At 47.7% G+C, this 24,507-nt stretch overlaps 4 protein-coding genes and 1 long non-coding RNA gene across 6 annotated transcripts; 3 read left to right on the top strand and 2 right to left on the bottom strand.

The window, feature by feature from the left end:
- Positions 1-679: 679 nt before the first annotated feature.
- Positions 680-5,410, bottom strand: LOC100824135 (ethanolamine-phosphate cytidylyltransferase). Its single transcript, XM_003578960.4, has 9 exons — positions 4,846-5,410; positions 4,165-4,400; positions 3,587-3,771; positions 3,007-3,078; positions 2,776-2,843; positions 2,481-2,601; positions 1,755-1,820; positions 1,561-1,683; positions 680-1,185 (listed from the first exon to the last, which is right to left on the bottom strand). The coding sequence occupies exons 1-9, from the start codon at positions 5,184-5,186 to the stop codon at positions 1,114-1,116; spliced, it is 1,284 nt and encodes a 427-aa protein (XP_003579008.1). The 5' UTR covers positions 5,187-5,410; the 3' UTR covers positions 680-1,113.
- A 957-nt stretch (positions 5,411-6,367) lies between these two features.
- LOC100823827 (vacuolar protein sorting-associated protein 32 homolog 2) lies at positions 6,368-9,620 on the bottom strand. Of its 2 annotated transcripts, none has more exons than XM_024455206.1 (7): positions 9,451-9,620; positions 8,672-8,926; positions 7,548-7,647; positions 7,327-7,412; positions 7,141-7,232; positions 6,821-6,935; positions 6,368-6,737 (listed from the first exon to the last, which is right to left on the bottom strand). In XM_024455206.1, exons 2-7 carry the CDS (start codon positions 8,759-8,761, stop codon positions 6,561-6,563), a joined length of 660 nt encoding a protein of 219 aa, XP_024310974.1. In that variant the 5' UTR covers positions 8,762-8,926; positions 9,451-9,620; the 3' UTR covers positions 6,368-6,560. The 2 variants fall into 2 exon arrangements, with proteins under 2 accessions (XP_024310974.1, XP_024310975.1); XM_024455207.1 differs by having other exon boundaries at positions 9,484-9,610.
- A 971-nt stretch (positions 9,621-10,591) lies between these two features.
- On the top strand, positions 10,592-13,517 carry LOC100834243 (cation/H(+) antiporter 15). The gene has a single exon (XM_003577073.4). The coding sequence runs from the start codon at positions 10,801-10,803 to the stop codon at positions 13,381-13,383; it is 2,583 nt and encodes an 860-aa protein (XP_003577121.1). The 5' UTR covers positions 10,592-10,800; the 3' UTR covers positions 13,384-13,517.
- Positions 13,518-17,879: 4,362 nt separating this feature from the next.
- LOC106866647 lies at positions 17,880-19,246 on the top strand. The gene is made up of 3 exons (XR_001407606.2): positions 17,880-18,449; positions 18,892-19,068; positions 19,166-19,246. It is a non-coding gene; the product is annotated as an uncharacterized LOC106866647 (long non-coding RNA).
- A 1,202-nt stretch (positions 19,247-20,448) lies between these two features.
- LOC100833930 lies at positions 20,449-22,504 on the top strand. Its single transcript, XM_024463005.1, has 6 exons — positions 20,449-20,473; positions 20,971-20,999; positions 21,197-21,277; positions 21,547-21,723; positions 21,819-21,985; positions 22,078-22,504. Exons 4-6 carry the CDS (start codon positions 21,606-21,608, stop codon positions 22,354-22,356), a joined length of 564 nt encoding a protein of 187 aa, XP_024318773.1. The 5' UTR covers positions 20,449-20,473; positions 20,971-20,999; positions 21,197-21,277; positions 21,547-21,605; the 3' UTR covers positions 22,357-22,504.
- Positions 22,505-24,507: the final 2,003 nt, after the last annotated feature.

The raw sequence follows: 24,507 nt of genomic DNA, 5'->3' as shown, positions 1-24,507 counted from the left end.
CCATGCATGCCACAGGACTGCCAGAGGCGGTCGTTGGAATGAGCGGCAGCTGGATCTTCAGCTTGTCCCACACCGCAATTATTTCCCCAGAAACCAAATCCCAATCCAGGAATGCATGATCTGGAATGGATGCATGCGAATTAATCTTACTCTCTGATTCTGTGAATATAAATATACTCATGTTCATGTGTGATGTATCACTCCCAAAAGATTGGGAAAATAAGTGGAAATGTTTCCCAGATGGAGCAGGCACAGATCCAAATCAGAGCCAAGACAAGGCTGATGGATGGCCAGAAACAGTGTTGGTTTGCTTACATGGGAGGATGCCCCAAATGTGCTGTCTGTTTGGGTAGATCGCTCACAGGTTGCTGCTACCACATCCCTTTCTTCCAAATGTGTACCAGCCTGAACCGGTCGAGACTTGGCACCCTTCTGGCGGATTTCGTCAAAATCCATTGATTTGCATATCCATATCATCAACTTTTATAGTACCGTCGGATGGCGATGTGTCACCGACTGACCACGGATGTCGAAAACCGTCCATCCAGGTGTACCATCAGACATTCAGACCCTGTTGCTGTCATCAGTTGGTCCATTTTTCAGCTCGAGATCGGGGCAAGAATCAAGCAAATACACGAGAAAAGGACTCGCATCCGGTGCCCGCATATACCAGGATGCAGAAAGAAAGTGTCCGCAGCAAGTAGTTATTCAACCCAACATTCATACTGTGTACCACAAGTTCCATTCAAAAATAAAATAAAAAGACGGTACCATAGTTTCTGAAAAACCTAAAGTGATCATCAAGGGAACTAAAGCCATTAACAGCAGCAGCAAAGGCCCATAACCATAAACAAGGGACCCTAAACGTGGGACGGTGGGAGATAGGGACAGCGAGCACAGATGAATCACATCTGGGCTCCAAGCATCGCCTAATTCACCACCACTACCTGTCACTCTCACTCATCAAGACTGCACCTGAGCTACCTAAGCTACATATGACAACATGAGAAAGATAACAACAATGAAACAGTAAACCTGTGGAGCACCGAGTACCTAACAGTTGCGCTTGTGACCAAGTGTTAAGAACCTCCTCTCAAGAGATATGTTCACAAGTTACTCTCCGTTGACAAAGTTTTTACTCTCGTAGTACTTCTTCTCGCTGGCTTCCTTCTTCTCATTACGCTTCTGCACAAAGCAGAGATCCATACCGAACATGAGTAAAATCACACCAGAGCAAGGGACCAGAATAAATGGGAACCAGAACCACATCAACCCCACACCAAAGAACATGTTACTGAGCGTAAGATATGGCAGGAAATATTGGTCCCAGGACAGACAAATATTTAATATACATAACTACAAAACTACACTAGGGGAAGGCTTCACTGAGCACTATAATTCACTATCATAACATCAGTATAGAACAACTCATGTGTGCACATTATTGATATGAAGACAAAAGGCAAATCACATATGTGCAGCCGAGAATATGTGGTGCAGTAATGCATGCAGAGGACCAAACGGCCACCCAGCAATCTGATCCAACACTATTGTAGTTACCTGGTAGGCTTCATGGTTAGAAACTATCCTCCTTATAATAGTACTAGTAGTGATGTCCAACGGGCTCTCCAGTCTATGCAGAATGCCCATTTCCATTGCGACAGCATATGGATGTGATTCATCCTGACAGAGGGGCCATAGTTAATGGTCAATGTTCAACATTTGCATACTCGAGAGAAGTACAACTTAATTACCTTCGCAAAATCCATGTTCTCAGCAATAGTTCCTTGGACGACTATTGAAATATTGAATGTTGTAATCTGCACAGAAAACTGAAGCTTCAGAACTCCCGACAAGCTGACATGCACCACATAACACGAAAATCATGAGTCATAAGAAAAAATTGCAGCTGGTGGTTTCTGTGTGATCTGGTTCAAATCTCACGTCCTGACTGGCCCTAGTTTAGCTGAGCTCAAACCTAGATGGCATCCAAACTAAAATTTGGAACCTGCCAAGCGTAACTTATTGAATTTAACAGTGTATGATTTTTGTCACATGGAGAAACCTGTGCTGTCAAAGCAAAACTTATTCCATGTGCATTTATTCAACCCCCATTTCCCACCACCCCCCTGTTCCACATCCCTAGAAAATGCACAATGTTTGTTCAGAGAAACACATTCCAACAAATAAATACTTCAACACAAATCATGACATGGTATCACAGGTAAGCACAACAGAGCGTGGCAGCAAAGCCCATGTTGTGGTGCAAGCGAAACACAGCAGCCGAGGCAGAACCCAGTGAAGGTGAGGTCGTGGAGCAGGTCAAGACTGGGGACAACAGCTTGATGTGCTAGGATAAATGGTTTTCTCCTTAGCAAAGTGGGTGCATTCAACTTGTAGTAAGTGCGACATCCAATGAATTATTACCAAATTGTTGCATCAAGTGTTTATAGAGGTTGAGTGTAGAGCAAATAACTCACCATGTCTTTTGAAACTTCCCACGGAGCACCAATGATTACTTCATCAACATAACGGCAGGCTAGGACACTCAAACTGCGCTCATGGAGATTCATGATTGGACGGTGTGGTCCACGTGTAGAACTGACACATATAATAAACACCAACAGCTAAATATAAACTGAATGTTATATTAAAAGGAATTGAGTAGAGATGTTATGCTTCAACATAACATCACATTGTGAACATAGACTGTTGCAGAACTGTATTGTAATCTGTAAATGGTTGAAAGAGGAAAAGAAGCAACCATCATATTACCTTATGGTCTGATCCGTGTGAATACCCACGAGCAGGAAATCTCCAAGCCCTCGAGCAAGCCGTAATATCTAAACACAACAGAAAGTGTGAATCACTATGTTTTGCAAAGTTAAGTCCAGTAGGCTTGATAATTTCTTCCTTGAAATAAGAACTGAAAGAAAAAAGCACAGCCAACACCCTCTATGGAAGTGTGTCTGCATGCTGAGACGGATGTAGTTTTTTCTGTATTACCTCAACATGTCCAGCATGAAACAGATCAAATGCACCATCTATGTACACTATCCGAGAATCTGGTCCTGGACCCTGCATTGAGAAAGTTACAGTCAACACATAACAAAATGTGGCATGAATTTGTAAACAAGAAAAGCAGTTTTACCTAGTATAACAGTGTAAATTATGAACAGTTAAACTGTATTCTGTCGTAGTGAATAGCCGATCTTACAAGTATACATATTCAGTGCGGAGAAAAACGTAATCATTATAGCTAACCTTACAAGCATGCTATCATGCCTAAAAACTAATCATTCTATCAACATAAAAGAAACTTGATTCTTAAAAAAACAAACATCTGTTCCGTCGAAATTTCACATCTGCAGTTCACAAGAAGAATTCCAGGTAGATAGTTTTACTCCCTATATGCAGTTCACAAAGAGGAATTCAAGGATTACTCATAGTCTCACCAGAAAAAAGTGACTTTTTCAGAGATATGAAGTATTAATACTACGTGCAGAACCATGCTATGGAGCCACATGGAATATTCATCAGCAAGAAGTAAATGATATTTAATGCATGAGAAACCATGAAATTATACCCTGCTATTTGAGAACTGAACTATTCGCCGGGATGTAGGAAGAAAATGAGATATTCTAGTTACACTTCCAGACCCACTGTCATCAATCTTCTGACCATGCCCAGAACTGAACTGCCTTTGTAGTGAAGAGTGGTTGCGACTATCAGAAGCCGATCTCTCTCCTCTAACACAAAGAAGCATTCTTCCTGCGATGAAAAAAATGAGTGCAAAATCACAGTAAATTTCATTGCCATTAGTTTCTTTAGAAGAACTGAACAAACATTGGTTCCCAAAAGGTCAACATAACGTGTGCTCCATACCATCCTGGCCAGTAAATGGACAACAGCAAATTTATGGTGCATGTGATGGCTGGAACGAGAAAAACAGAGTGACTCTTGGGGACAAGCAATAAATCTACCGGATGGGGGTATGACAACAAATAGGTTTCTGTTGACTAGAATCAATTGCAATATTGGACATCAGCATGTGAGATACTGAGATCGGCCATCAAAGGTAACTTGCAGCTAAGAAATTCATCATGGTAAAGCAAGCTTTAGCAGTAAACACAGAAAAGGAGAAAACTGAAGCAGAGCCAGTACCAACAATGTCTGTTGTCGACACCCCCTCTGTTCTTTTAATCTGCTTATATCGGCCAGCCTTTTTGGCAAGGGCATATGCGTCGGTACCATCTGGGAGCAGACAAGGATCATCACCGTGGATAATATAATCGATATTATACTCAGTGAATAGCTTCTTCATGAAGTCTTCGGTTATGGCATATGGTGCATCTGGAATGACATCGTCCACCCATTTCACCGCACCGACCATTACCATTCTGTATTTTCACAACAGAAGACAAGATTAGAAATAAGAACTTGGAGATGGCTATGGCACACACCACCTACGACTTCTATTTACACGAAAATTTTAGAACTTTGCCACCCCTTGTTTTGCTTTCGCACCACACCCACTTGTAGGATATTTAGTAGAAAGTGAAAGGGTGTGGAATTCAGTTTCATGGAAGGCGTAGAAATTGCACAGTTCAAAACGTTCGTGGCATACAACCAGACACCAGTACCAATATTTATCTCAGTGATTTCTATTGCTCAAACATAATGAAAGGAACCCCTGTCTTTCTAAAGAAAGAACATAATAAAGCGAGAAACAGCATATCATCTACTCTCTCCTTGTATTGGAGCACAGCAATCACACGCCAGAGTTACGTCATCACATATAAAGGCGTGATGAGAAGGAGGAGGAGGAGGAGGGCCGGGACGGACCTCTCGTGGAGCGGCGTGACGGGGGGACCCTTGTTGGCGGTGATCTCGTCGTCGCTGACGACGCCGACGACGAGCTGGTCCCCGAGCGCGCGCGCCTGGCGGAGCGCGTTGCAGTGGCCGTAGTGCATCATGTCGAAGCAGCCGTCCATGTACACGCGCACGGGGCGGTTGCGGCGGCGGCGGCGCCCGAACCGCCGCCGCAGCGCGTCGAGCGGCGGCAGGCCCACTGGCGCCCCCGCGGCGTGGAGCGCCACCACGGCCGCCGCGCCCAGCACGATCACGCCCGCCGCCACCGCCGCCAGCCTCGCCTTGCTGCTGCCGCTCATCCCCGCCGCCTCCATCGAGACCCGCCTCGTGCGCGCGTGAGAGTGCGGCTGTCTGCGCGTGAGTGGGTGACGAGTGGTCTAGGGTTTAGGCGTTGTTGTGGTGCGCGGCTCGACGAGGGCCAACCGCCATGGGGATTGGGGATGGGGAGGTTGAGGACGAGGAAGAGGAGAGCGGCGGCGAGGAGCTCCGGGAAAACTGGGGATGCGATTCCGGTGTGTACCTTTTGCCGCGTGCCCGTAGCGGGTACTCTGTGTGTGTTTACTGTTTAGACGGGAGAGTCCCTGCCATGTGGGGCCTCCATGTCAGTCTCCGTCCAACGGGGCACACGTGTCGGTGAGGATAGACCCTAGAGCAGCTCTCAGTCTCATGGCCGGTGCACGTGTCAGCGGTACAGTGGTCAGTGTTGCTCCTATGAAAAGAAGGGAAAGGGACTTTGAACACCTGTACACTGTACTCATCAAAATGAAAATTTTGGATATTTGCTTGGATTTTCTCTTATTTAGCATCCGAGGAAGAAGGGACGAAAAGGGAAAGAGACTGCCACATGGCACAATTAAGGTCATCCTCTAGATAGTTCTAGTTCTGGCTTGAGATAATTAGGGCATGTACAAGGGTTGATAAGACTGTCTTATCTTAGTGTTTCACGTCATTTAGAAAAGATAACAAAACATGTTGTACAATGGGTTATCTCTTAATGTTATATCTTAAAATTAATGCTTAAATGAATAAAATTAACTAAATAAATGCTAAGAAAAGGTGAAATCTAGTACAATGAGAAAATTGCCTTATCTTTACCTTATCATTCTTGTGAAGAGATCATCTCTTAATTAAGAGAAGGCTTGTGCATTTTTTTCATTTCTCTCTCTTTCACATCAGATTTTATCCTATGTGGCACCGTTAAGAAAAGACTGACGTCACCCCATTGTACACGCCCATAGCGCAAGCGGTAGCACTGTTTTATGAAGAGGTTTTTTTTTTAAACTTCTGTTTTATGAAGAGGGTTTTTTTTAACAAAAAAAAGCTGGATAATAATTCTACGATCCAAAGCCGATTTCGCTTTTTTTGCATGCGACTTTTGTTTTAGATAATTTTGTTTAATCAAGGTTAGTACAATGCCCCACCTGATGAATGAATCCCAGCCTCCTGCATTCGTACAAGAATGCCACGCACACAAATCACATTTTGGACAAGAAGATTTGCCATCAGTCAGGAGGACAGCTGCAAGCAAAAAATTCTAGCATGAATTGGATGTTCTACAGCACACAAGCTGAATCTCATTTTACAACATGTTATAATAATACATGTACACAGCAGGATGTCATGTCAGTGAGATAACAGAGATTGCAATGTCAGCAGCATCCTCTCCCAACCGCAGCTTTGAGAGATCCCTAAAGCGCCATCTCTGCCTGAAGCCTTGTCAATTCAGCGAAATCACTGGCCACCGCCGGCGGTCGAGAAGATGTTGTAGCAGACGGCGACGGTTCCATTACGGGTGTGCCCCGAGGCGGTTCGGGCAGGTCGAGCTCTTCCTCCTCCAGCTCTTCCAGCTCCGCCTCTAGTTCATCCTGTTCCAGAAAAAAAACGTGTCAAGTACTAGAGCATGTTGGAAACTGACGGTATGCGTGGTCATATAAATGAGAGCCAAGACCTCGTCAAATTCAGCTGAAGCCCCGAAAGGTGTTGCCAGTGCTTCCTGTATCTGTTTCATGTCTTCTGTGCGTTCGTTCGCCTCTTCGATGACGTTCTCAATGTCATCGATGCTCCTGCAGAATGATTCAGAAAATGAGATCTAATTACGCTCAGAAGCTGCACAAACCTCAACTTGGACAGAAAAAAAAACTGGGTATAGATTTTCAATTTTGCGATAGAGATAGGGACAGTGAAGCGGGATCCTTTGGCACACACATGCAAATCCTACATCTTCACAGGCTGTTGTAATGGAAAAAAGGATAGGACATGGAATCTTACAGTGACTGTTGAATAGCTTTGACAGCAGATGATCCGGACCGTAAAGCATCAACAGTGTCAGTTGTTGCCTTTGCATTTTCAAGCATTATAATCTACAACAAAATAGTTTCCTGTCAGTTTATTGCAGCCTTTTAGAATCCGGAAATGTGTGGCCATGATTGAAGACACGTCTCGATCTTTCATCACCTGATCATGAACTCGCAACTGAAAATTTGATAGCTGCTCGATTTGTGTTTCGTACAACTTCTTCTTCTTTAAGCACTGAATTGCAGCTGCAACAAAGAAGAAGCAATTTTTTAAGTTACAAAGCATCAAAATTTAAAGAATTTTTCCCAGCACGAAATAGCCATTAGTTAGCGAATAGTTTCTAGACAAACAGAGATTTTGTCAACAGAACACTTGCTTACCATTTTTATTCTTTGCCTTCGTATAATCCTTAGCCTTTTCTACTTCCGCAGAAGACTTTTTCTGAAGAAAACGCTCTTTCTTCTCCAGCATTTCTAGGGTCTACACATACACAAAGTATTAAAAGCCATTGTGAATGGAAAATACATGATAGTCAGATTAACAATTCAACTGTACTCATAATTCGAGCAACTCAAAATTATCTTTTTATCTATAGCTAGTGTGCTTCTTAACAGATAAGAGCTGTCGATTTCTCTCAAATAAAATACAATTATCTCCAACATTATAGAAACATTGTTGTGAAACATATTGGCATTATGAAATTGCATACAACGGTAGAAAAGTGAAGACAGAATAGGTGACTTAGTATCATTAAACTCAGGCTGCAGATGGGAGCCTGGGAATGCATACAAGATTCAACGATCATCAACCTAATTTAAAGTTTCCCTTTCATTGGCCTTTGCATAAGTTTCTCATTCCTATGATGACAATGATTTTTGTGTAGTAAATTAAGGGTCAGGCTGACATCTCTAATAGAAACACAAGAAACAGGGTACAGCAATGTCAGCATCAAATACTATTATGCCCTCAAAACAGATGGGCAAAATTTGGGTAGGACAATAAAGTTGACCCTATCTTGGATTCAACCAACTATGTTCTTCTAGACACATGGCAAGGTGGCAACTACTGGTCAAAATCTGCAACGGTCTGGCAGGTTTGACCGTGTCAATAGTTTTCTTTCACTCCTGTGTTCTGAAAATTCCACTGGACACAGAAATACCCACATCTACATTACAGTATTCAAAATAGTCACAGAAGACTGGTGGGGCTGTTTCATGAGGTCGCTTTTGCTATTTACTTGGGTGATTCATAGTACCGAATTTTTCTTTGTTTTTATATATTTACAAGTAACCTGCATCCAAAAAAAACAAGTAACCAGTTGCTAACTAGTATGAACATTTTTTTTCCAGAAAAAGACTAATTAAATATGTTCCCAAGCTTCCCCACCCGAATTCCAACCATAAATTTCCAACAATTCTGAGGAAACACAAGGACAGAAAGTAAAGAACGGTCAAGAATAAGAAAGACAAACAAAATAACCAGGGCAGAAGAAGGGATGAAAGACCTCGTGCAGTCGATCCAAAGTGAGTAGGGAAGAAGAAGCAGCCTCATTCTTCTTCTTGCTCTTAGTCTTCAACAGCAGTTTCTTCAGCATCTTCTTGTTGCACCCTTCTCCTGGTTAGGATGATGATGGCCTGTGAATGAATGGATAGGTGGACGATGAACCGGAATGGTGTTTCCAGCAGGGTTTAATGCCTAGCTGGGTGAGGAACAAGAGGGGAAGGGAGGGGAAAGGTGGCTCCTGGTCCTGGTCCTGGTCCTGGAGAATAGTATGAAGAGAAAGGCATACACGGCCATTATCATGTGACAAAAGATTCTCAGCTTATGAAAAGGAAAGAATGGCACTTTCAGTGAGATCACAATCTGAGGATAAACAGCCCATCCCCATGTTTGACAGTTTGCCTCCTACTTGTGACCACTTTCTGGTTTTGAATTTCTTATATCTATTTAAGGATGAAATCAACAGTAAGCATGACACAAACAACACTTTTTGAGCATATAAGCAAATAAAACTGTAGCAGGCAAGTGGATTAGGTTCAGCGTCGTGCTGCTGCGTTCACCATTCATATGGTTAGTTGAGACTAAGACACTAGGTGCATACATAGCTCATGGCGACATTCTTCACCTGTCTGCTGAACCCTACACCTATCAGTTCATGCTCTTTTAGGCGCAGTAGTTGAGCTGCCGTTCTCTGCCTACGCGAGAGCAACAATGAAAGCTAGCTAACTTGCCATATCATCTGTGCTGGGCTAACCTGGCCTTTCGCTAAAAGATGATGTGTACCTTTAATCGCTACAAACTCTCCATAGTCCATACCACTAAAAGATGATGTTCTGAATTTCGTATCCCATGGTCTCTTTCTCGATTAACAGCCGTCGAACTTATCTTCCTTTCCGCGGAAAGAGCCGCCCACAGACAGAAACCAACCCCGGTTTTAGGTGAAGGAGGGGAAAGGTAGAAGAAAAATCCCCACTTGCCTGCGCAGCGAAAGCTGGGAATCTGCGACGGCGAGCTCGAATCGAGTTTCCTGAAAGCTGCAAAATTAATTAACCGGAGCTGGAGCAACATCAGAAATAGGAAGGCGCGCTTACATCTCCAAGCCGGAAACTAAGAAATCTATCATTTCAGCAAGCAGCGTACCAGTCCTTAGCACCGAGACTCCGCCGCCGCTGATCCGAGCTCCGACGGGCACCGCATTTCTCCCCGGAGTGGAGTTGAGTGGGGCCGTAGTGGGAGCAGGAAATAGCGTGTGGTCTTGGGCTCGGTGCGGCGGGTGTGTGGCGTGGGCGGGCGGAGGAGCAAGCCACGGTGGTCGGCGGCGGTCTAGTGGAGGCGGACACGATTCGGAAGCTAGATTTTCTTTTCAGATCGATGCTTGATTTGTGGGAGAGAAGGCCTGTGTGGCGTCCTAGTAATGGAACCCGTGATGGGCCGGCCTCTTCCCACCATCAAATATTCAAACGGCCCGTCAACTTATTTTGCAATTTCTGGGAGAGAAGAAGGCCTGTGATTTTGTTAGAGAGGCCGCGTAGTGCGTAAAACCCACGATGGCCGGCCTCTTTACGCCATTTTATATCAAATGGCCACGGAGTTTAAACAAGTTTTTTTCTTTAAAAAAAAAACGCCGGTTCTTTCTCTGCCACGGCTGTGCCTTGCTGGGAGTGCATTGGGCCCAGAGGATTTGATGTGCTCGATCTTGCGGACTTTGGATATTCGTGTCATGTTTAAAAAATTGTTGATGATCTTGCGGTTCCATGTGTCAATTTTTTTGTACTGAAGACAAAGGAACAATGTTACATTAATAAATTTGAGATAAACACCTGCCCATTTTTCTCTCCTAAAAACAAAACACCCTCCTGAATCCTGATCGTACGTTCACATGCAACAATTTTCCACTGGTTTGAAATCATGCAGCCCGCTTCTGGTGGCACCTTGTCTGAATTACTGTCCAAGAATCGCTCCAAACCACACACCTCCATTCTCTGAATTTCCCCCGCCGGCCGGCATGCAGATGCAGCTACAGAATCGATCGATCCACCGGCGGCCTGGGAAGCTAGCTAGCTAGCCGGGCAGCAGAATTAAGCGGACCGTCGGCGGCATACAGAGGATCGAGGTACCGGCTAGCTTGCGAGGATGACGACGACGGCGGCGGTGAGCGACCCGCTGGCGGACCTATGGCGGCACCTGACATCCCCGGACACGACGCACCTCCACTGCTTCTTCCCGAGCAAGGTCACCATGGGCGGCATCTGGACGGGGGACAACCCGCTCGACTTCTCCCTCCCTTTGCTCCTCTTCCAGATCCTCCTCATCACCACCGTCACCCGCGCCGCCGTGCTCCTCCTCTCCCCGCTCCGCCTCCCGCGCTACATCTCCGAGATCCTCGGCGGCTTCCTCCTCGGCCCGTCCGTGCTGGGCCGCCTCCCGCACTTCACCGACGTCGTCTTCCCGGCCCGCTCCATCTTCGTGCTCGACTCCATGTCCCTCCTCGGCCTCGTCTACTACACCTTCACCGTGGGGGTGGAGATCGAGCTCCCGACGATCACCCGCGCCGGGCGGAGGAGCTTCTGGTTCGCGGCGGCGTCGGCGACTCCGCCGTTCGTCATCGGCGCCGGCGCCGGGTATCTGGCCATCAGCAGCGGCCCTGGCAGGGTCAGGGGCGGGGACGGGCTCTCGTTCCCCATCTTCCTCGGCGCGACGTTCGCGTCCACGGCCTTCTCGGTGCTCGCCCGCAACATAGCCGAGCTCAAGCTCGCCGGCACCGACGTCGGCCAGCTGACCTTGTCGGCGTCTCTCCTCAACGACACGTTCGCGTGGGCCGGGCTGACGGTGGCCACGGCCCTGTCGCACGAGACGGAGAACGGGCTCGTCCCGTCGCTCTGCACGCTGGCCTGGGGCGGCGCCATGTTCGGCGTGGGCTTCCTCGCCGTCCGGCCAGCGTTGCTCCGGCTGGCCCAGAAAGCCGCCGAGGGGGAGGTTGTGGGCGAAGTGAGCGAGCTTTCGCTGCTCATCGGCGTCATGGTGGCTTCCCTCGTGGCCGACGCCGGCGGCACGCACGCGATCTTCGGGGCCTTCATCTTCGGGCTCGCCATGCCGAATGGCCCTGTAGGGGTTGCCTTGGTGGAGAAAGTGGAGGATCTTGTGGTGGGGACTCTGCTGCCGCTCTTCTTCGCCATGTCCGGCCTGCGCACCGATGTCGCCAAGGTCACGAGCACCAGCGCCGCCGCGCTGCTGACGGTGGCGTCCGTGGCGGCGTCGCTGCTGAAGGTGGCGGCCGCGGTGGGCGTGGCGGCGGCGTTCGGGATGTCGCTCCACGACGGCACCTCCATCGGCCTCCTGCTAAACACCAAGGGGGTCATCGAGCTTGTGATTCTGAATATCGCGAGGAACAAGCGGATCATGAGCGACCAGTCGTTTACGGTTCTGGTGTTCATGTCGGCGCTCACCACGGCGCTGGTGAGCCCGCTGCTGGACATGGTGGTGAAGCCGGCGCGGCGGCTGGTGTTCTACAAGCGGCGCACTGTGGCGTGGCCGCAGCAGGAGGCCGAGCTCCGGGTGCTGGCGTGCGTGCACGTGCCCCGCGACGCGCCGGCGCAGATCGCGCTCCTCGAGATCGTCCGCTCGTCGTCGCCGGTGGCAGTGCACGCGCTGCACCTGATCGAGTTCGCCGGACGCTCCTCGGCGCTGCTGCTCATCAACGCCTCCGCCCCCGCCGCCGCCGCATCGTCATCGTCCTCGTCTTCCTCCTCAGGGCAGAGCCACGTGGAGAAGCAGTTCAAGCACATCGCGCACGCGTTCATGGCGTACGAGGAGAACGTGGCCGCCGCGGGCGGCATCGCCACGGCGCGCACCATGGCGGCCGTGTCGCCGTACGCGTCGATGCACGAGGACATCACGGCGGCGGCCGAGGACCAGCACTCGGCGCTCATGGTGCTGCCGTTCCACAAGCACCGGTCCGTGGACGGCGGCATGGAGCTCTCCCACCCAGCGATCCAGCCGCTCAACACCACCGTCCAGGCCTGCTCCCCCTGCACCGTGGCCATCCTCGTCGACCGCGGCCTCGGCATGTCGGCGTCTTCCTCCTGCTACCGCGTGGCGGCGCTCTTCTTCGGGGGGCGGGACGACAGGGAAGCTCTTGCATTAGCCGCCCGCATGGCACGGAACCCGGCAGTGGACCTCGCCGTGCTGCGGTTCGTCAAGAAAGGGCGGTCCGGCAGCATGACGGCCAGCGAGTTCGACGCGCTCAAGGAGCGCAAGGCGGACGACGGCTGTTTGCGAGAGTTCCGGGACAGGGCTAGTGGCGGAGGAGGAGCGGCCGTGGAGTACTGCGAGCGCGGCGTGATGAACGCCGGGGAGATGGTGAGCGAGATCCGGAGCGTGGACGCGGAAGGGAAGGACTTGTTTGTTGTCGGGAAGACGCCGGGGCTGTCGGCACTCACGGCGGGCATGGCGGAGTGGAGCGAGTGCCCGGAGCTTGGCCCCATTGGGGACTTGTTGGCGTCCAGGGATTTTCAGACCACTGCGTCCGTGCTCGTCGTGCAGTCGTACGGCAGGGCGGCGGCGGCGACGGCGGTGCCTGGGGGGTCATCGACGGGGACGTCGTCCATGGAGTTTGCTGTCGGCGAGGCCGTGTTGCCGCCAGCACCGGATTCTCAGGCCAGGCCAGGGCACCCGCCGAGGCGACCGCGGCAACCTGCTGACCTTAGCATTGGATGATCAGAAGCTCATACTGTAGGATCAAGTTGTTGCATTGCATCTGTATGGCGATTAATTGGATTTGCGTAGAGAATTGAATAGACAGTTTCCCTCCTCTTAATTGACCGTGCATTGTAATCTAGTGTAATGAGCAGGTGAGAAAAATGAGTATAGAAATTTCAGATGCCAATGTGCACAATCGCTTGATTTTCCTTTGTTAAAGATTTCAGCGAACCATCTTAACTAGGCTTCAAGATTTGCTTACGAGGTTCTTAATCTCTGAGACTTTGCCTAAACGAGTGCATACACATATGTTAGTCCAGTTAAATATACCGATCAAACTTCTGCAAAGAGTCGTAACATATAAAATCATGAGTTACAAATCCACGGATTAACCGTGGTCAAGGTAGCAACACACGTTCCTCCTGAAAAAAAAGGTAGCAACACACGTGACATCAAATTTTAGAGGTGAGTATCATCAATACAAACAACTAAAGGATTGGAGAATCCTTCCGCTAAGGGGAGGCAATGGATCGTAATCCGGATCAAGTAGAGGATGATACCAATATGCCTATGGCACGGGCCACCTGTTTTTGTTCCCCACTGTGAGTTACATTAATAGCCACCCAGTGGCGGACCAAGATTTGTCTTGATCCTAGGGCTGAGCACCTAAGTTCAGGGCTAAACAGTGTATAATATGCTAAATTAGTAGAGATTTTTAATTTTGTTCTATAAGTATACAAAGGAATTTGGTTCCACGCCCAGGGCTATAGCCTAGGTAGCCCTGGGCGTTGGTCCGCCCCTGTAGCCACCAGAAGCAATTTGTGGTACCGGAAAACAGAAAGATAGTATTTTTTCAGAGCAACACAATAAGTGAATTTCAACAGCTACAGGCAGTATAATTATGGCCGTTGTACTGTCACCTGACTCGATAAATTGACAGTAACTGCTCGTCCCTTCGGATCGCTCTGGTTGGCGTCACACCAGTCCTCTTCCTCCTCTCCTCTCCTCGCTCCTATAGGTGATAACAAGGCGCTCCTCTTTCTTCCCGTGCAGAGTTGGAGAGGGTTATGTCGTCCGGCCATCTTCCTACAGCCCACCAGAGCTTGCTCACGCTCTACATATATCCTACATGCTCGTGCCTCTGTATCCATGATCGAGATCTCTATATCCTAGCCCTAAAAGTTATTAAGAATAAGAATCTGACTTTTTAGGACGTGTATAATGTGATGACGTCGGTCTTTTCTTTACAATTCTGTATAGAATAATTGCTGATGTGGAAGAGAGAGAAATGAAAAAAACTATTAGCCTTCTATTTCTCACATTTTATTCACATTTATTTAATTTTATCCACCTAAGCATTAACAATAAAATCTGACACTAATAAACCTATTGCATAACATGCTTGTTCTCTTTTCTATATGACGTGGAACATATTAAAAAACATCCTTATCGACGACCGTTGTGATGACCTTATGTTACAACACTCACCTATTCCCGTCCTTCAATTTCGTAGGGGTCACATATCCTCAAATCTCACCCTATACAGGGTGGCCAACATCGAAAACTACTACTGCAGTCTGTTTTAAATTTGAAATTCATATTGAATCCATATGCGTCTAGTAATTTACCTTAACTAGTTTATACGTTTTCTTATTATTGGAGCATAGTTGTTTTTTGAACTATAATCTCTCCTATACAGATGGAAAGTAGTGACAAGCGCAGCAAAAAAAAAACGAAAACAGAACTACAAGCTGGCGGAACGGTGATAAAGACATTCTAGGGTTGATCAATATTCTGCAGCTCATTCTAGTGCAGCCCCAGCAGCTTCTACCTCTCACCTGGTATGTAACTACTGGATGTCTACATGGCAAGTTAATAAAAGAACATATTTGCATGTTTGTGTTGTGAACTTGATTGAAAAACATATAGAAATATAAATTAAGTGTTGTACACCTTGACAATTATACATGCATACATACATTGAAAATAATATTAATTGATGTTGTTTGTATGTATATCTTATTCATTTTCAGATTGGTTCTACTGAATAACATTTTACATAAATTAATCTCAAATCATTAATCTTCTGAAGTGACCGTTGCACATGTAGTTGAGGGAAAGGAAGAATATTATACCGGCTTTGTCAGAGTCTAAATATTGTTTGATTTGTACAACTGGACAGAAGTCAGTGAATTTCTTAGAGCACCAGATGAAGTCTTCCAGATTTTATTTATTGGTAGAACTAGAAGAGATGATGAAATCTATAGACAAGTTTATTTGAGCAAAGATCCTGTTAGACACAGGTATGTCATTACCATTGGTATGATAGCTGGTAAAAAGTTACATCCTCACACAAAAATAATTTATTAGATGATTGGTAAACTTGGGAGTTATTATGGCATCGTGACGACTCCATCATGTGTAGCATGTGATTGTCTGGTAAACCTGTTGATAATAGTGATGTTTTATTCATGCTGAAATGTTGTTATGAGTACGAAGTGTTGTGATAGCGAAATTTATTTTCACTAAATTTGAGTTTCCATCTCATGATACTTTGCACGAGTTTCTGTGATTGAACGTTAGAAACTTAATTAGGATTTTTCTTTTATTCGTGTTTAACACATTTTACAACCCCCTCTGGTTTATGTTACTGATGTACATGATTTCAGATGCAATGCACAATCGCTTAATTTCCATTTTTCTTTGTGATAAAATCGCTTGATTTTCCTTCGTTAAATATTTCAATCATCCATCACTTAGGTAATCGCCATATATCAAACGGACAAGTCAGGAGAAAAAACTAGTGCATCAAGAAAATAAAGGACGGAATGGTAAAGCTAGGAATATCCGATTGGCCAACGTAAAGGAGATAACTTACTGCATGGGTATATATTGAGGAGGAGCGTTGAAAAAAATAGTGGTGCATACTTGAGAACATCCTAGAATACTTTGTATAATTGGAAGATTAATATATTTAAAAAGAGCATTTTAGTGAACGTTTGTCATGAGAAAACTGGAATACTCTGAAAGAATTGAAAAGTTACATGAAAGTTGAGATATTTTCATGGAAGCTCTCAGAGGAAGTGCACCATGACAAAGATAGAAATATTATAAAAAGTTTGAGAGCTTAAATGAAGAGGATGATATTTACCATGGAACACACTAAGCAATATGGTCGCGGAGACTAGGATATTTTGGTGGAGTATTTTAGAGAATAGATATTTGTAGTGACACTTCTCATCCATCTAATGGTCTTGTACAAGTATTGAATAGACAGTTTCCCTCCTCTTAATTTGACAATGCATTGTAATCTAGTGTAGTAATTAGCACGAGAAAACAAAATTGTACGGAAATTTTAGATGTCAATGCACAGTCGCTTGATTTTCCTTTGTTAAGGATTTCAGCCAGTCGTCTTAACGAGGCTTCAAGATTTGCTTAGGAGGTGCATAATCTCTGAGACTTTGCCCAAACGAGTGCATACACATATGCTGATGTAGTTAAATATACCGAGCAAACTTGTCTGCAAAGAGTCGTAACATGTAAAATCATGTGTTACAATCCACAATTAACCATGGTCAAGGTAGCAACATATAAGTATATCAAATTTTTGAGGTGAGTATCATCAATACATACGACTAAAGGACTTCCAAGAACAATGACACTCAAACAGTCACATCGAATCCTTCCACTAAGGGGAGGCAATGGATCATAATCCGGATCAAGTAGAGGATGATACCAATTTGCCCATGGCACGATCCACCTGTCGTTATTCCCCATTATGAGTTATAGTAATAGTAGCCACAAGAAGCAGGCAACAATAACGCAGCAGATCCTCGCCCTCCTTGCATCCACGTCAAACAATGCCAACGCAGCAAGGGTCGTCCCTGACGGGCCGACGGCCACGGGGAGCGGCGCGCGCGAGAGAGCGGCGAGCAGGGCAGCGGCAGCGCGGGCATAGTGGCAGGGGCCCTGCTCTCCTCTCCACTGCAGCGCCCATGGGTAGGGCGCGGCGGCGCTCGGGCAGGGCCAGCGGCGGAGCAAGCAGAGGCGGGGCGCGCGGGCAAGGGCGGGGGCAGCGCCGCGTGCACGGGGAGCAGCAGCTCGCTGGCGACCAGGGGAGGTGGCTGGGGCAGGGGAGGAAGATGAAGCGTCGGGCGGAAATAAAACGTGCGGGTGAACTCCAACCATTTTTTACGCGATCAGTGAGGAACTGAAAACCGATTCATGTCCTGGTATCCGCGGAAACCTTTTCGGGTCAGGGTCCGTTTTCGGTATCTGCTCGGTGCCTTTTTTTTTCCCACCGAAACTGAAAAAGGACGGTTATTTTTCAGATTGGGGTGGTATTCAGTATCCGCCGGAGATGTTCTTAGGATGTGTTGGACACTCCGCTGCCTTCCAGCTTCTTAAAATTCAAAGCGGAGCAGTCTAATTTGTTGTACAAAACACCTATCACCTCTTTTGAAGATTCCCGCTGCGGAGCACCACGAAATTACGGACATACTGCCACCGCAGAAAACGTTTCGTCGTCCCATTCCTTGTGTCTCGGCCTCTTCCTCCCGGTCCTCTTCCGCGCTCCTGCCTGCAACCATTGGCCGCCGCTGCTCCGCGCCCCCGCCTGCCTGCAAACCCGACGCTCGTCGCCCGCCAGCTCCACAGATCGACCCTCGGCCTCGCCACCACGGATCAACGCTCGGACTCCGACCAGGTCGTGCAGCCGCCGGGCCCCCGAGATCCGGCCGTCGTTGCCCCAACCACCGCGCCATCTGCAGAGGCACCAGCTCCATGGAGCTCGTCGTACCCCACGAGAAGGAGATCCGCCTGTTCCGTCCTAGGGTATCGGCTAAGGAAGGCCCGTCCTTAGCAGGCCGGCCCATCGAAAGTGGGCTTTCGGCCCAGCCAAACGACGCAGGAGCAGCCCCGAACCTTTCCTGCTTCGATCGGCATGGTGGAGTCGCGGTGGGAAGTAGGATCGAAGGAGTCCTTGTCTTGTTCTGCGGGGATCACGTTGGCTCCCGCCTCCGCTCCTTCTTCTTCCCCGCAGCCGGCCGCCGCCACCGCGCCCACCGTGGAATCAGAGGCGCGACGTAAGTATATTGTATTCCGTCATGTTTTTTACTCGCGCGTACAGACTAGTTCGATTTTGAGTTTTGGATTGATTTGAATCGGGGTCGGGGAGTTCACAATCAGAGCAACGGCGGATCGTGCAGTCTTGTGACCCACGGCCACGGATTTGGATGAGAGTGGCTTCAGTATAAGCTGTGGTTCGTAAAGTGTTGCGTTGTGCAGTTCGCCCATTACATATTGTTCACGCATGTCTCCATCCGTCTTCATCTCAACCGACTTTTAATACTCCGATCTTGCTGCTTGACCATATCTTACCCCCCACCTCATTTGTTTTATCTTTCCAAGTTGATGTTGCGGTTAAATTTTCACATGAGACTTTGTAGTATTAGCTTTCAGCACTCGGATTGTGATGCTTTTGCAACCATGTACTCACTACTACTCGGCATCTACTTTGTGCTTCAGAACTGGAAGCAATGCCTCGGGAAACTAAGAGGGTGGCGGTTGACACACGAGGATTGAGCAGGGAGCAAAGAGCCAAGGAAATAAGCATCAAACGCGGCCGCTGCCCATCCCCCCTTACTTGCCGCAGAAGAAGAGCCGATAGGCACATGGAATGGGTCTTGGCTAGTACAGTCAAACGTGAGTGTCTCATTCATTAAATTCAGGTTCGTTAAACTTCTTGCTTTTTCCGCCTTCTCCGCGTCCAACTCACACACCCATTTTGATTATTGATTAGTTGTCCACATAAAGAGGGCGGAAAAAGCTGAATATGAGAGGAAATTCGGTGGCAATCTTAAGCCTCGAGTTGTTCCCGTGGCGAAACTGCCTCACGTACGACGCTTTTGTCGTCCGATAGTCGTACGATGCTGGGTTCGTTTGTTTCTCTGCGCTGAACCCCGTGCTTAAGGCCCAGCCCACGTATGTTAATACCCAACCCATGTTTGCCACGTAGTGTCGTACGTGAGTCCGACGAAATTTTGTCGTACGTATAGCACTTCTCGTTCCCGTGGTTCCTTACCAACAGAAGACGTTTGGCCATCTTTTCACACCTGATGAGCACTCCCCTGCATTGTTGACTGCCGTTCCTCAATATGTCGTCTCGATTGCTTTGTTCGATGGTGATTACTTATATATGCTGCTACTATGTGCTACTATGTGCTACTACTGATTATGTGCTAGTACATTTTCAAGATCTTACGTACTCGGTCATTACTAGTTATAAATGATTTTAAATCACAATATTTAATTGTCCAGGAAAAGATTTGTTATTCGCATGCTCGGGCATAGCTCTACCAGAAGGGCCTGAAGGAAGACACATACAAAGATTCGTTACGTCGGGGACATTGGTTAAAGTATTTGATGACAAGAGAAACACAGATGATAACATTAGGGTTAGTGCTACTACCCGTCCCTTATTTTTTTGCTCTGTTTATTCAAGATGTCTGTGATAATTATTCTGTGCTGATGTACTGCTTTTATCGCTATAGGTTGAAGTGCGTCTTCCAGATAATTGACCTATAGATGGGTTCTTGGGACTATATGATGATGATGTTGCTATAGTCAGCTCCTTCGAGATCCTCATAGATGTTCGCCCAGTGGATCTTGATCGTCAACCTAACCAAGATGACATGCCTGATATTATATCGATGTTTGCTTTTGGGCGTGCATTTCACTCAGGCAACTTGATGGTAAAAGATCTGCCACTTCTGGAACCAGTACCTATTGTTGATGATGTTCAACCTCGCGTACTCTACTTGGAAGCTCCAGCAGAGGTACACGTTTGATTCTTTCTATCTTATTGGCATGACCGATAATTTGAAACGAATAATTCTGATATGGTTTCGATAGTATAATGTCTTACTGTGCGTCACTTTTCCTTCATTTGTAATCTCTTACTACTTTATTTTTGTTCCAGGCTGCACTTGGAGGGCCACTTGTTGATTCTAATGGTAACTTTCTTGGGATGATGCATTGCCATGTTGGCCGGACGAATATATCGTCTCTACCACTGACATCACTCCGTCAACGCTTGGAGCTTTTTGGAGTACTATGTCTTCTGTGCTTCCAATATTTTTGAGCTATATATCTTCCTCGACTAGCGTGTCTTTTATCTGTTTCAAGTACTCTACTATTCCACTTCATCCATGTAAGCTGCAGCTTACACTGCTAGCCCTACGAGTTTTCACAAGTATCTGTGGAGTGCACCTATTTGACACCTGATGGATGCTTGGCAGTACCAGATCTCATGTTGCTAACTTGTCTTGCTTTAGTGCTGATGCTAGTATATTTTTCTAGAAGAGGAAGAGCGCGTTAGCATTGCGTTCAGACTAAAAAAATAGTATATGGACAATGCAGCTCATATTTGTAACCACTGGATCCTTGTTCCTTTTGACGAGTATTTATAAACCTTATTTCCAAGTCTTATTTCATGTTGTTTCCTTTTGTATTACTCAGTGTGTTGGGTCTTGTATGACTGTTTTGCTTTTGGGATACTACTTCTATATTTATTTACCATAATGACTCTTGTGTGTTGTGTTATAGGAACGGAGAGGAGGACACAAATGATGCAGGTGAGCATATATAGCACAATCTCGTAGGAACCACTACTTCACTGTTTTTACCACTATAAGATATAGTCAATGCTAACCAAATCACATCACCTTGTTTCACCATGGAAATGGATACTCCTGCTTATGGTTTGTTGTTAGACAAACATCTTCCGTTGTTTCGATTCTGATGACTTTTTCCCTTGTCTTCTCCATTTTAGGTACTTCAAGCGGATCAGGAACCAGAAATGGCAGACACAGATATTCCTTGCCTTCAGGTGTACAAAAAATAGTTCCTTCAGGTGTGAGTGATCGTTACCTATTGACCATTATGTGCGGAGTATTAGTTATGTGAATGTTATCATACGTATGAACCCGTATTAATTTTTAGCATTGTTGAATCAGTATTTATGAGAAACATTAACTCGTTAAAATCCAAGGGCTATCCTGAACCACCACCACTCATGCTTGAAAGCAAGCCGTTGTTTTTTATATTACTGCATTCTCCCTTGTGCAATTTTCTACAAGCTATTGTAGCAATAACAACTCGCTTGCCTCTCCCTTTAAGCAGTGAATGCGACATTGCTTAATTCTTTTGAAGATGAATTTGGTGAAGTAACTGCTTGGAGAATGTTGGACTACACGGTCATGGTTCGTATTGGTGGGAAGGAGTGTGTCTGGGGTGATCTCCCGAATAAAGTTCACACAAATATAGCACGGCGTTCTGTCACTGTTGTTTCGTTCAGCGGTACTTCTCGCAAAAGTTATATGCTCGCTACTTTTCTGTACTAGTACCTTTTTTTATCTTCGCGCAGTAACGATCAAAGTTACGATGATGTGTAGGAGACAAGATGTTTTTTGCATGCACAGGCTTGCTTATAAGTTGGCATGAGCGGAGACGCACTCGTGTGGGCACACGGACACGTATGCATGCGCGCTCTGTCATTCTGACTTCGGCCAGTCTGGCTAGAGCTTGCAATGATGAAGACGAGGTTGACGGGAACTTGAGGGTATGTTGGTGCTCATCTGAATATTTTTTTTTGGTCTTTTAAGTTAATTACATGCATGATGGTAAATTATAGAACTGACTGTATAATTGCAGATTGAGGTATTTCTCGCACCACGTCAGCGTGCCAATGGGACACTGGAATTGTACCATTTAGATTATAACATTGCCATCATCAGTGTTGATAAGCAATTCGTTGCTGCTCGTCCAGAAGATATTTTCAACACAGTAGAGAAGCCGTCTAAAGTTGTAGTAGCTATAGGGCGTGAATATGAAGAGGGAGCATTATTTGCCGCACTGGGTAAAGTAACTAACAAGCCTCGCAGCAAGCCTAGCGAACTTGACTGCAAAGACCTTAAAGCTGTCCACCTGTAAAATCAAGAAGGTACACTGTTTAGTTTTTCTTGCATTTTTTACATAGTAACCTGTATAGATGCATCAAAATATATCCGACTTCTCTCATCATATGAAAAAAAAATCCATGCTAGACTGCTAGCTAAGGCTTTACAACTTTTCCATTTGACTCTTGGTCTTGTGTTTTTGTACTATACATTGGGACTGGAGGACCCCTTATTAATTATGACGATGGGAGTTTTGTCGGCATGAACTTTTATGATGATACCGACAAAACTCCTTTCCTGCCAAGGAGTAAAATTGTTGGTGTTTTAAAAGGGTTCAGTCTTCCATCGGAAAGGTATTCTCTTCTCTGTTAGATCTGAATGCTAACTAGGTAGGCTCTGGTGAACACGACGATGTCCTCTCGACGTCTCTGCTGCTCCAGTCGAAGCTCACCCTCGTCAGGAAGCGAGGCAGAGCCCTTGCGGAAGTAGCCCGCCTCCACGAGGTCCGACAGATCCTTCTCGGTCGTCACCGACGCCGGAAGAATGTCGTGAACCCGTTACAGCACGGCCGGAAACGGCTCAGGCCGAGGTCCTCTCTCCGGGCGGGTCACCTTCTTCGACCTCCACGGCTTGCCTCCCGACGTCCGCGCCTCGCCCCCACTCCTGTGGGAAGCCTCCCTCTCGACGCTCCCGCCGGCGCCGTCGCGACGCTCCACGTCGGATCCCGTCATCTCGCCTACAAAAAGACGCCAAAGGATTAGCACAAGTTGTAAAAAATTCCTAAGGAAAGCAACTAAGGAAAATCTACGTCGCGAGGTCACGCACGGTCGCCGTTTAAAAAAAAAGGAGAGAGAAAATCCCCCCGAAGAACAAAGCCTGAGTGCGGCCCAGCCGGCCGAACCTACCCCAGCACCGAAACAAAATTAAAGGGGAATGGAGCCTGGCTACCCCCGTGGCCCATGGCCCGCCAGCCTTCAGTCCGTTTCAGCCCACGGGGAAAGGGCCCAGAAGCCCTGCACGCACGACCGCCGGCCCGAGGTGCCCAGACAAAAAAAAAAGGGGTAGAGCCCAGCTCCCCTCGAAGCTGTCCAAAGGCCCCCTGCCCGGTCGCCGATCCAGCTCGAAACAAAAAAAAAGGAGAAAAGAGGGAAGGACGGGGCGCATGCGTGCAAGATGTTCGGTCCAATGACCGGCGCCTTGTGCCCGCTCCGACCACGCCGCGTCCATGCCAGGGGCGTTCCGACCGCGCCCACATCACGCGCGGCTCGCCGCCCGAGCCCGTGCAATCGTGCACGCCAGGCGTTCGACAAAAGGCCCCCAGGCCGTCGCCGTCATCTACGCGGCAGCTACGCCGTCACCGCGCGCGTCATGGCCTCGCCATGCCGCTCCCGACGCACCGCCACCGTCACCCACGATCGCCGCGCGCACCGTGCCCATACCACGCCCGGCGCGCCGTGACCGTCACCCGCCAACGCCACACGCGCCTGGCCGTGCCAGCGCCGCCTCGCACGCTTGCCAAACGATGGCATGGGAAGAACAACAACCGCTGCTCACCTCGACACAGGCAATGGAGCTCCCGGGCACCGCCTCTCCTCGGCTCAAACTGCAAGCAACCACGACACCGTTCAAAGCCCGAAGCTCGCCGAAATCTCGTCCCCCACGAAGACTCGACCACCCTCAACACCTTCGGCAACGAAGCGGACTGGCTAAACACCCTCAAGGAGCCCCTGCGAGCCACCGGTCTCGTCTCCGTCCTCGGGTGCCGCCGAAGCTCGTCTTTGGCACCGGAGGGGAGGAAAACGAGAGTGGCCTATGCCCTCCTTGTGCTCCCTGGCCCCGTTTTTATAGGCCAAAGCTTGTCTCGATGTCCGGACCCAACGTCCCGCCGGTCGGCTTGGTCATAGCAAGATGACACGAGTCAAGCCGAAGGAGGAAAAGGAGGAGGTCCCGGCCAAGGGACCCGCGCCCGAGCCGTTCTGGCCGCACTGCGTGACCGCCGGCGTCACCCCGGTGACGGCGTCGTCAACCGAAGAGGAAGGGAGGACAAGCCCCTTTCTCCCCTCCCGTACGAAGGAAGAAGACGAGCCAGCGCCGTCGGGTCTAGGTCTTCGGGACGCCCGGGACCGTTCGATCCACCAACTTTAAAACCCAACCGGTACGCCGGCTGGCTGGGCCAGATGGGCCT

This window comes from Brachypodium distachyon, chromosome 4, assembly GCF_000005505.3.
Source record: "Brachypodium distachyon strain Bd21 chromosome 4, Brachypodium_distachyon_v3.0, whole genome shotgun sequence".
Lineage (NCBI taxonomy): Eukaryota > Viridiplantae > Streptophyta > Magnoliopsida > Poales > Poaceae > Brachypodium > Brachypodium distachyon.
Note: the sequence above shows the minus strand (reverse complement) of the source record. Positions and strands in the feature narration are given on the sequence as shown.

What these genes read in the sequence shown, in the direction of transcription:
- LOC100823827 (XM_024455206.1), bottom strand. Translation starts at nt 8,761, where the DNA reads ATGCTGAAGAAACTGCTGTTGAAGACTAAGAGCAAGAAGAAGAATGAG. An exon ending in CTTTGGATCGACTGCACGAG is followed by an intron (nt 7,648 to 8,671) that starts GTCTTTCATCCC and finishes GTGTATGTGTAG; the next exon opens with ACCCTAGAAATGCTGGAGAA. An exon ending in AGTTGCGAGTTCATGATCAG is followed by an intron (nt 7,233 to 7,326) that starts GTGATGAAAGAT and finishes ATTTTGTTGTAG; the next exon opens with ATTATAATGCTTGAAAATGC.
- LOC100824135 (XM_003578960.4), bottom strand. Translation starts at nt 5,186, where the DNA reads ATGGAGGCGGCGGGGATGAGCGGCAGCAGCAAGGCGAGGCTGGCGGCG. An exon ending in TTCATGCTGGACATGTTGAG is followed by an intron (nt 2,844 to 3,006) that starts GTAATACAGAAA and finishes TGTTGTGTTTAG; the next exon opens with ATATTACGGCTTGCTCGAGG. An exon ending in GGGAAGTTTCAAAAGACATG is followed by an intron (nt 1,821 to 2,480) that starts GTGAGTTATTTG and finishes TTTTCTGTGCAG; the next exon opens with ATTACAACATTCAATATTTC.
- LOC100834243 (XM_003577073.4), top strand. Translation starts at nt 10,801, where the DNA reads ATGACGACGACGGCGGCGGTGAGCGACCCGCTGGCGGACCTATGGCGG.
- LOC100833930 (XM_024463005.1), top strand. Translation starts at nt 21,606, where the DNA reads ATGTTGGACTACACGGTCATGGTTCGTATTGGTGGGAAGGAGTGTGTC. An exon ending in CACTGTTGTTTCGTTCAGCG is followed by an intron (nt 21,724 to 21,818) that starts GTACTTCTCGCA and finishes GATGATGTGTAG; the next exon opens with GAGACAAGATGTTTTTTGCA. An exon ending in AGGTTGACGGGAACTTGAGG is followed by an intron (nt 21,986 to 22,077) that starts GTATGTTGGTGC and finishes GTATAATTGCAG; the next exon opens with ATTGAGGTATTTCTCGCACC.